Source organism: Eleginops maclovinus, chromosome 19, assembly GCF_036324505.1.
Source record: "Eleginops maclovinus isolate JMC-PN-2008 ecotype Puerto Natales chromosome 19, JC_Emac_rtc_rv5, whole genome shotgun sequence".
Classification (NCBI taxonomy): domain Eukaryota; kingdom Metazoa; phylum Chordata; class Actinopteri; order Perciformes; family Eleginopidae; genus Eleginops; species Eleginops maclovinus.
The window spans coordinates 18,029,552-18,040,959 of NC_086367.1; the positions used below are offsets into that span (position 1 = coordinate 18,029,552).

At 40.7% G+C, this 11,408-nt stretch overlaps 1 protein-coding gene across 3 annotated transcripts; it reads left to right on the forward strand.

Moving 5' to 3' along the window:
* The first annotated feature begins 233 nt into the window (after nt 1-233).
* LOC134881076 (endophilin-B1-like) lies at nt 234-6,897 on the forward strand. 3 transcript variants are annotated; one of them, XM_063908203.1, is made up of 11 exons: nt 234-930; nt 1,108-1,249; nt 2,584-2,712; nt 2,825-2,958; nt 3,461-3,553; nt 3,723-3,806; nt 3,911-3,934; nt 4,420-4,509; nt 4,622-4,722; nt 5,271-5,314; nt 6,574-6,897. In XM_063908203.1, exons 1-11 carry the CDS (start codon nt 874-876, stop codon nt 6,612-6,614), a joined length of 939 nt encoding a protein of 312 aa, XP_063764273.1. In that variant the 5' UTR covers nt 234-873; the 3' UTR covers nt 6,615-6,897. The 3 variants fall into 3 exon arrangements, 2 of the variants coding, with proteins under 2 accessions (XP_063764273.1, XP_063764272.1); XR_010167992.1 differs by lacking the exon at nt 6,574-6,897 and having other exon boundaries at nt 3,723-3,822; nt 5,271-5,508; XM_063908202.1 differs by having other exon boundaries at nt 5,271-6,897.
* The last annotated feature ends 4,511 nt before the right edge of the window (nt 6,898-11,408 follow it).

Below are 11,408 nucleotides of genomic sequence, written 5' to 3' on the forward strand. Positions count from 1 at the left end.
CTTATTTTTGTAAATGCCTGGCTGCTGTTTCAGCTTTCTTTTGGATAAGTCTTTGATGTTGTTTTTCTAAATGAGGAGCTTTTACCTGGATATATGGGCTATTTTTTTTAAGGATTTTAATGATTGACTGTTGTCTTTATACATGATGGCATATTGTTGTCGTGTCTCTTGGAACAGAAGTTGCATTGTGTAGATATATCACTTTTTAATGTATATTTTGTTGGGTCGCGTAGGCGCGTAGAGATTATGCTTTTATTTTGACAGGCTGTACCGGAAACTTGGCGGAATCTTTTTTGTGGTCATTATCGGAGATTTGAAATCATATTTCTGTCTTAATTTCACCCAGTTAAAGACATTTGTCAAATCCTACACTTTCATTAATTTTCTGCCAAACGCACTGGTATTCTAAGACAAAAACACGCAGCGGTGACGCTAGCATTTAAAGCAGCAAATTAAAAGCCCTACAAGGGAACTGAGATGACGGTACAGATAAACACCACGGATGTATAACGACTACATAATGTCTGTTGATGTAACTAAACAAAAAAAATCAGCCGATACAGCCAAACAGAAGCTGTAAACAAACAAACAAACACAGCCAACTCGTCAAAAAAGGAAGAAGTACTCCGCATGTCTCGAGGATAAACCCAGGATAACACGCAGGTGCCTGCTGCTGCACTTTGCGCCGTCTTCATGGGTTCGGTTGCTCGGTGATAACGGACCGTAATCTGACTGGAGGCTAGACGGTTGTTGCCATGGCGAGGTCAGCTGCTTGTTGCTGTTGTGGCTCTCTCGGCTTTTTATAGTCCTGCTGGACCGCTAACGTTCTGTAGGACAAACCAAAGACAGCGCGCGACCTTGAAGGACGTTGTCATGGATTTAACGCGGCTGGCTGTGGATGCGGGTCAGTTCATCAACCGGGCTGTTCAGGTAATACATGATCGGTAACGTAAAAAATAACTAATGTCACTCGTTATGATCGCTGTCAATTGTAATCTCACCCTAAAGGACGGTGTTAGGACACCAAATTACTGATAGCAGGTCCGTAAAACGATACTTTGAAACGTGAGTCTTAAGTGTCTTTGTTTTTCTGTGATTCCGACCCAGTACACGGAGGAGAGTCTTGGACAGGCGGAGAAAACGGGGTTGAACCCCGGGCTGGAGGAGCGCTTGGCCCTGGTAGAGTCCACCAAGACATGGACAGACCAGATCATCTCCCAGACTGAGGTTTTACTGCAGCCTAATGCAGGTGAAACACTGTAAAATATTATTGTTTTTATTCGTGGTATTCATTTTGTCAGCAGGTCCTGAAAGTATATGATGCATGAGAGAGGTTGGTTATTCCACAGAAATTCAGAGGCTGGTTAGCTCATATGTAAACCCTAATTTAAAAGGACCATAAAATACATCTATTTTTTAATTCATCTGTGCTAGCTTTGCCATATTAATGAAAGTTATGCTAACAAATATTTTACATTTAAAAAACATGTGTGTTATGTGAGAAACGTTTGATTACTGAGGTCTTATGAATTGATTAAACAATATATATTTTAATAGTAGATCTCAGATTTCATTTTATATCAACAGTATACATGTCATGCACACCGGTAAATATAAATCCATACCAGATGTTATTTCTACACTGGAAAAATAAATTGTTTTTATTATTTTCGAATATTTGTGTTACCATTTAGTGTTATCTAGTCTAAGTTATTTTTAAAAGCCGTAATGTGAATCTAAATAACCACAGAACTGTATTTTTAAACTGGACAAGTTGGACACACCTTATTTAATTTGAGTGTTTTTTATTATCATATTAACCTAAAAAAGTATGTATTGCACGTACATATGCCAAACATTTTGTTCTGATGAACACATCCTTATGGCTGCACCAAACTAAAACCAGTTTGAGACAAAGACGTGGGCTGTATTTCCAACAAATTGGTACTATACATTTACATTCTACTTTAAACCACTGAATGATGACTGTGCTGTTTGCCTCTGTTTGCCTTCCTACATTAGATACATCCCCTGTGTGCCCTTCTGTTTGCTTTGACTGTGATTGGCCTGTTCAGATGAATAGGGATGGTTGTTATTTGCCTCCATTTACCTCCGCTAATGGAATTATGAGTGGCTGTGGTCTGCAGTCTATCAAATAAGGGGGGCACTCAGATGCCGTAAAGTCAATTCATATGTTTGTTCAGCATCGGGGATATATTTGAAGATCGACCGAGGGGCTTTTAGTCTCTATGAACAATAATCTTTGTTTACTTTAGGATATACCTCATGGGCCTATTGCGAAGACCGGCAATTTGCATGCTGCCCACTGTTTCAGATTATATCAGATGTCAATGCTTAGCCCAGTAGAATATAGAAGCATGTTTAATTCATGCCTTGACAATATGTGTTTACAAGTGATTGGTATTTTAATTAACAGTGTTTTTTTAATCTTTCCATTATGTTTTTGACTTTTGCAGTTATTTCTTTCTTAATTGGTTCATTGTGCACAAAATATAAAAACAAATTCTCATTATTATTTAGAAAAGATTAAGCTAAATTAAGCTCCTGATCCTTGATGAACAGGAGCCCGGTTAGAGGACCGGCTGTATGAGCAGCTGGATTGGAGCGTGCCACCTCGGCCTCGTGCACATGAGGTACTGGGGGACCAAATGACCCAGGCTGGGCTGGAGATTGGATCCAACACACCCTATGGTGAGAACCCAGTAATGGGGAGGGTATTGTTCTCAATAATACATTTAATATGTCATCAGTAATAGCCAGTGTGTGTTCTTTAAGTAAGAACAGCAGTGTGTTTTGTGTTCAGGGACTGCACTGCTCAGGGTTGGAGAGACTCAAAAACGGTTTGGTGAGACAGAGAGGAATTTTGTCCAAAGCACTAACATCCACTTTCTCACCCCTCTGAGGAGTTTCACTGAGGGAGAATACAGAGCCATGCAGGTAACAGATACACACTCACACACATATACTCATTACCATTCTGATGGTTGGCATGTTATTCTGGGTAATTGCTTCTCTAATCTCTTCCTTTGTTCTATTGTTATTCATAGTTTACAAATTGTGTGTATATTTAATGGCACAATGAGTAGGATTTGCTTTAAAAAACAAACAATTTAAAGTCTCACACAAAAATAATCCCTCTCAATAAGCAGCTATGGCCCAATAGAAGTGTGTGGCGGTGTCTGCCTTTCCCTTTTCCTTTTTATTTGCTGTGTTCCTGACATTTCTGGGCTTCGCCCTCTATAAAAACATAGTCGCCTCATTGTAAACATTCATCAAATGGAAATCTAGGAGAATGACAGACGCATGCAAATTGCAGAGGAGACAAAATGAGAAGAATCTGAGGTAGACATTTCACCTGCTGTCGAAAACTGTTACACCCTGTTTGCAAACCACAGCCACCAAATCCTACTAATTGTGCCTTGGTGTGTGTTTATTATAGGATGAGCGCAAGATGTTGGTGAATAAGCGTTTGGACTTGGATATAGCTAAGACCAGACTGAGAAAAGCCCATGAAGCCGACAGAGAGGGCAGAGTGAGTAACCAGTCTTGACCTTCAATTTTACAGAAACCTTTAAGTTAATGAGTTTTCTTCAATACATTTATTATACTTGAATCAATTTAAAAACACACCAAATTCCTTCGGTTTTTTTCTGTCATACAGTAATTTTCTCATTCCACATTCCTGCTCTTCTCTTTGTCAGAACCTGAATGCAAACCCGTTGGAGGAGGACTACATGTCGCATGTCTCTTACATGTTCAGCTTCCTGCGGGTCAAATGGCTCAAGGTCAGCGAAGCTAAAGGTAACACGAACATTGACAGGCATGGCCGAAATTGCTGTTTGGTCACCGAGTGAGTCACTTTTCCTTCTCTGTCTCTCTCGCTCACCAGATGTGGGCTCAGGAAATCTCTCAGGTGAGTCCATGCTTATCGTTTCATGCACACAGGACCTGATACAAATATTCTTCATGCTGTAATAGGGTGACACTTTTTTAATAACACATTCAGGACATAAGCCCTTCTGGGAATTAGCTTTTGCTACAAAATTGGACATATCAGGAAATATATAAGTGGTTTTGTGTGTGTGTGTGTGTGTGTGTGTGTGTGTGTGTGTGTGTGTGTGTGTGTGTGTGTGTGTGTGTGTGTGTGTGTGTGTGTGTGTGTGTGTGTGTGTGTGTGTGTGTGTGTGTGTGTGTGTGTGTGTGTGTGTGTGTGTGTGTGTGTGTGTGTGTGTGTGTGTGTGTGTGTGTGTGTGTGTGTGTGTGTGTGTGTGTGTGTGTGTGTGTGTGTGTGTGTGTGTGTGTGTGTGTGTGTGTGTGTGTGTGTGTGTGTGTGTGTGTGTGTGTGTGTGTGTGTGTGTGTGTGTGTGTGTGTGTGTGTGTGTGTGTGTGTGTGTGTAGGCACAGATGGAGCTCAGTATCTGCCAGAGTCTGTTCGATCGACAGACAGAAATTACAGGACGAGTTGTGGAAGGAATCAGCAACACTCACGTATGTGCACACAAACACATACAGAATTCTGTCATATCTATAGTCTCTGTCATTCAATATCCCATCTATCTTGTGTTTTATGTGTCGTGTATGTTGGTTTCCCTTTTTTAAGACCAACCACATGCGGAGCCTGACTGACTTTGTGGAGGCTCAGTCCTGTTACTTCGACCAGTGCAACCAACATGCTCATGAGCTTCAGAAGCAGCTGGCCAGGTCTGTATTTATCTGCTTTACAACACCTACAGTTTTATATGAAGAAAAGTATAGGCTGCCTCCTTATTCTATTTCAATATAATGTCTGAATGAGAGTCCCGTTTTTTCCTAACTAGCAACCATTTGTAGACGTACAGGGGAAATGGTGATTTTGAAGCATCTCAATTTTCTGAACCCTTTGAGAAAACTCTACAATTTCTTCATCTCTAAAAAAAAGTAAGGTCACAAAACTGAACCTCATAAAAGTGTATTATTTGGGGTTTTTACAGGACACTGACGAAATGTCCTGCTAATGAGCTCTCAAGGAGTTAACAGACTTTTAGCCCATGAAAATAGGAACATGGTTTAAACTGTTCAATTCAGAAGCCAAACACCACTTCAAGATCTATGTAGTATGGCATGGGATCCACCTTTTTTTTTTTTAATTCTAAGCTATAACTCTGGACATCTGGTCTCCGAAAGAACACAAGACTACTGAGAGCAGTTTTAAAAGCAAATGAATGTATTTCGCAATAATGACTTGGTTATGATTTTGTTTTTTCTTGCAGCATCCCAGCAGTCCTCTGCTCCAATAACTGGCAGTTAGCAATTGGTAATGAAGTAACACAGCCGTCTACAAACAACCATGTAGCCAATGAGCCTGTCAGGTTAAATCAGGTCAATTCAGTTTCCATAGAAGTTCACAAAAACCCAGACTTCAGCCAGGATTCATGGACTGCAAATCCAGCAGCCTCGACTGAAAAAACTACAGCTTCCATTGTAACCACACAGCAAAATAACAATTACAACAACAACAACTTATTTTCTGATGGGCAAGCGACCAGCCACTGTTCAGCCATCAATCAAGAACTTCATCATGTCACTTCAGCTAAAATAACAAATGATGGAGGTACTGGGACTGCAACAGTACCCCCTCATCTCACTGGAAATGAGACTCACAATGTGAATGCAGTAGACAGTGAGACCGCAACAACTGCTGACATGACAACTGAGACTTTAACCACCAATGGCATGACAGCTGAGCCTCAAACCGCCAATGAAATTGCAAGGGAGCAACCCACCATTAACGGAGAAGATGTCCAGGAGCCATCAGCCATTCAGGATGTGGATCAGTAGCTGGGACTGACTTTAGACTGAACCTTGAGCTGATTTGAATCGGTTATAATTAGCAATCTTCTCCCAACAATCCGAGATTACAGTACAGATAGACTATCATTCAACAACATTAATTAATCCCATAGGGAAGATCACGTGGACTGGTTGTAAACGTGCTTCTTTTTCTAAACGTGAGATAGTGCCACAATCATTTTAGCCTTTAACCATGTTCATATATTATTCATGTTGTATGCAAACGATGACTGTTGTGTATCAGTCACCTCTCGTGGCAATGGCTTTGCTATTCTGGACTGAAAAAGTTGTTTTCAGACTCTTATTTTTTAGATAAATAACCAAACTAATGAAGCTTTGTGCCAAGTGTAGATTATCATTGTGAAAACATTGATTCTAAGTGAATCTGTGTGTTTGTTTCCATGTCCATCAGTGACCCATGTGCACACTGTCGCTTGTGTTTACAGCTTTTGCAAATCTCTTACACATTTAAGGAGAAGTGTGGTGTATCTGTACGTGACTCTGCCACCTCTTAGCTCTTGTTACTGCCAGTTGAGCTCATTTTCCATCTGAAACATGTTACTTACATGTGTTTGTGACTCTGGGGAGGCGCCAAACACCACGCTGAACTGGACCTTTATGCTGCAGCATGGGTTAAAATATGTTGCCTCATGCACAGTCTGGGTGTTTCCCCTCACACACAGTCAAATCAAAATACTCTCTTTTCCCCTTTTACCCCTTTAGGTGAAGTTTCCAAGTCCAGATGTTGTTCATTTTCTTTGTGAGGGCAGCAGGGCTCTACTGTGGTGTGAGTTCGCTCTGGGGACCCGGGATGGAAACGCACACATTAATGTAGCAATGACCCTACTGATGTAATCATGAATCAGCTCTTTGCTCTTTGTCGCAATACATTATAGATGTGTGTGTGTGTGTGTGTGTGAATGCATACTCACAGTTGTAGTTGCTGCCAGTTCTAAAACTGCGTGTCCATGCAGTCATGTTGTACGTTGAGCTGATGTCAGCGTAAGGTTTGATTCATGTAAAGATGTGGAAATAAATATGCAAACAGTGAGGTCATTATAATCCAAGGCAAGTGTGGATCTTTTTCTCTCCGGTCGAGGCGTTTCTGTCATTTCCTCGCCTTTAACTAGTGCTATTTCTTACACACACACACACACACACACAATCATTTCCCTGTTGAAGTCTTGATCATGCTTCCCGGACCAAGACCAAGTTATATTTGAAAAATATTTCTGACACTGTAATGCTCGGCTTCTTTCATTGATTGCATTATTACTAACATTGTATCAACCGGATAATTGGGTCAGATGGTGTGTGACATTCACCACAACCTTTGCACACACACTGAAACACTAATCCCATGTGTGTGTGTCATGTATTTAGCTCCCATTTCACCACCGCTTTCCTGTCTGTGGCTGTATAAACGGATTAGATCAATCCAGCAGCAGTTATGTGATATTGATCCGAGTACGGTCAGCAGACTCTCGGTTCAATAATGCCTTTATCACGTCGCTATATCAGCGATACATTTCAGAGTGGCCTCACAGGGGGCACAGCCAGACCTTAAAGAACAGATTCAATAGTGTTTCATTCCTGTGACTGTCCTCTTACTCAAAACCATTTTTTTCATTTTTTTTAATATCCGGTACAAATCCTGTCTGTCAGCAGATGCTGCAGCTGTCTCTCTCGCTCTCTGTCTCTGGTCTTGTTGTGGTTTCCTTCTCATCTGTGATACAGGAAGGAAGAGAAAGCAGAAATCATGGTTGAGTGAGTTATGAATGCAGAAGGGAATTGGGAAATTTGTAATTATATTTGGCTTTGTCGTTTCCTCTACCTGACGAGCAAAGACACAGACTGAGAACATTTCTATGTATAGGTAGACATATGTAGTTATTTCTTATTCAGGTAACATTAACCTGGTAATTCTCAGTGATGTTAGGAAGTGAACGGTTTTGCTTTGGTTAGAAATCTCCATCTGTGACAATATCCAGACTCCAAAATAGGTAAACACTGTGCCACTGCATTCATATTCAACAAATCCCTATATTTTTAATAATACATTTTATTTATGAGCGCCTTTCAAAGGACACCTTACAGAGCATAATTAGGAACAAGCAACAACAAAGGTCAAACAGTAATTCCAGACTTAAAAAAAACTCTAGAGTAATTATGGTTCAGAGTAGGCCAGTTTAAAAAGCTGGGTTTTCAGTCAGGATTTGAAGATTGAGAATGAGTCCATATTGCGGGATGTGTTGTGGGAGAGAGTTCCAGAGACGGGCGGCAGAGTGGCTGAAGGCTCTTGACCCCATGGTGGTCAATCGGGCAGAAGGTACAGTGAGTTGGAAGGCAGAGGAGGATCGGAGAGCACGAGAGGGAGTGTAGGTGTGGAGGAGTTCAGAGAGATATGGAGTTACAAGAGTATGAAGGGCCTTGAAGGCGAGTAGAATTTTTTTTAAGTCGATGCGGTATTTAACGGGGAGCCAATGGAGTTGTTGAAGAACCGGAGTGATATGATCCATGGAAGGAGTTCTGGTGATGATATAGGAGGCTGAGTTTTGGACCAGTTGGAGCTTACGCAGAGATTTTTTGAGGAAGACCAGAGAGGATGGAGTTGCAATAATCAATACGGGATGTAACGAAGGCGTGGATGAGAATGGCGGTGCTGTTGGGTGTGAGTGACGGGCGGGGACGGTTAATATTGCGGAGGTGGAAGTAGGAAGATCGAGTAATGTTGGAGGATTTAATACATTCCTCAAACTAAATGCCTTGATATTTGTCTCAAGTAATTTATCTGGTCTTTCCCTGACCTGTAATAATATCTTTATGCTTCCTTCAAACATTAGACACAACGTTGGTTTGGATTTATGTGCATTTAGCAAAAGTTTGAGATGGGTGACTGCTAAATACAAAAGGCTGAAGTTAATGTGTTGCATCTATGCAACAAGACCCCTAGGGATACAAAACTGTATCATCTGAAAAATAATGTATATTATTATATATTAATTCCATTTTCTTTAAAGGCTAGTATATTTATTCAAAGAGGTACAAATGAGGTACTCCGTTCAGTACAGTAAGCCAGTTTATACTGAGCCCATTGACTTTGACATATATACAATTCTACCTGAGAGATAATTGCCAAACCTGCAGTACAAAGCTATTCTTAGCTCAGATACCTACTATTTTGAATCCTAACGGAGCTCCCACTACACTGTTATAATAACATAGCAACCAATGAATGCACCATTTTAACATCATTAGACACCATTAGAAGTCTGCTATATTCTTACAGTATGCTGTATTTCGATCATGTCTCCATGGTTTCTTCCCCTTACCTACATATTGCGGCAATAAAAGGGATACACCCAGTTCTCATTAAAACCGGCCCGTGTTGGCAGACTTTGCTGTGTTAATGTTAGTTTGCGGTTTATTCATCAGTAAAGTCCTGTTGCTGTTTTTAGCCAATGAGGTTTTGCAACACCCAGTGTCCTAGCTCAAGAATCTGTGTTTACGTCAGAAGAAAACAGGCGACGGCATCTTTTTTCTTTTCTAATCCTCTCAGGTTTGAATTTAATGAGAGCTAATACACTAGAAATAGTCTCCCTTAATCCACATTTTTTCCTCTGTCTGTGTCTTTTAGCCTCTCCATCTTCCTCTCTCAGCTATGCTTTGCCAATCCTTCATCAATCATCACTCCTCCTCCTCCTCCTCCTCCTCCGCCTCCTCCTCCTCCTCACTGCCAGCTGGGAGTGTTATTTCTGACAGCTACAATGTAGGTATGGTGTGCAGACCTGGGTGGTAAAAAGTGTCTGGTGGCTGCTGATAAATGTGGTGTCTTATGGAGTCATGATCCTGACCCAAATAGAAAAAAACATGCCTCAGATGGGCACCAATGAGAACATGAGGAGTTTTAGCAACTATTTCTAACATGCAAACACTGAATTTTATATAACACCTACAAGTTATATTATATAAAAAAGTATTGCTTTCCTAAGGGGAATTATTGCATTTCCTAGTTTCCTTATTTCTCCTAATAATTGCATGTTATGGAAGTGGGCCAGGGAACACACACAGGTGCTGAGAGTGAGGTACTTTTGCTGCCACAATAAAATAAAAAATCTATTTTTCCTTCCTTAACTTTCCTCACCAACTATCCTTTCTTTTTCCAACACACTTTATGCCATTACGTCCCCTGCAGGTGCTCTCTTTTCCTGAGATAAACCTGCCAGTTTCCACTAGAATAAGTCCCTCTGCTCCAATTACAACCAGCAAACAGGTAAAAACAAACATAGTTACTGCAGACATGCTGGCATCTGCAGGGGAAGCTCAGTCTGGGGGTCTGCAGAGAGTACAAAGGTCAAGGCTTTTCCTCTAACCTTGATACGTCCTACTTCTGCTACATAGCGCTAACACCTGTTGACCAGAGCCCTTTGTCCATAAGGAAGGATAAGGTCATTTGGCCTCACTGAGAATTCAATAACCCTTACTTCTTCCGTGTTGAGTACCTAATCGACCAGGCCAGGCCACCAAATACAATCACATCCAGAAAAAATAAAACGTTTTCCAGAGTTGCTTTGCAACCAAATGTCATTTCAATTGCTAAAAACATACTTCATATTGGGAGCTTAAATTACAATCAAGTCTGAAATGTTGCAATTTATTTTGGTAAAGGGATCTGGTGCAGAGCACAGGGAGGGACACTGACTCACCAGCTAAAGGTTGAAAAGGCAGACACACCTAGAAAGAGTGTGTGGATTTAAATGTCCTGTGAACATCATGTAAACTATGACGGACTCTGACTCCGTAATACATTACACAACAATGGTATGCTTCTAGCCATAACTTAAATTTGGAGAGGTCATTAGAGTTTGGGCCATTTATATTAAAGAAGCAAATAAGTGTTGTTGTATATAACATCTATTGTGTATTTCTATATAGTTGAGCTTCATAAATAACTGTTAATTTTTCAAGTATTTAAGTACTTTTTCCTTTACTTCTACTACTGCTGAAGTATGTTTTTTATCTGTGATGTTTTCATTTTAAAACAAGTATTTTATTTTGTAGAAAGGTGTAGAAAAGTCATTAAACCCTGTTATATCAATTGTGAAGCAATATCTATCTAAAGTTTGATACCTTTAGCTAACGTTATGCACCATAAGCTCCTGAACAAATGAGGCTGTGCAGTAGAATGAAATGTTTCTACTTAAAAATGTGACTTAGTGTTGCTTCAAAGGGTTAGGGTTCTCCCCGTGTTAGGTTTATTTCGTCCTACCTGGTGGGTATTTTCTCCCTCCATGTTTTTCCACTTTTTCTGTTTCCTCTCCCCCATCATCCCATTTCATCCCCCCAAGCTTTCACTGTGTCACTGCAATGCACCCTCTCTTTCCTCATAATGCCCCTATTTCCCACTCAGTTGACTTTTGACATATTACCTCCACTGAAGCATTACTCACCCAACCTCCCCAGCACCCCCTCCTCCGTCACACCCTCCTTAACTTCCCTCCTTCTGAGTTTATAAGTCAGCAGCAACAGTTGGCTCAGTGTAAAGAGCTGTACATATA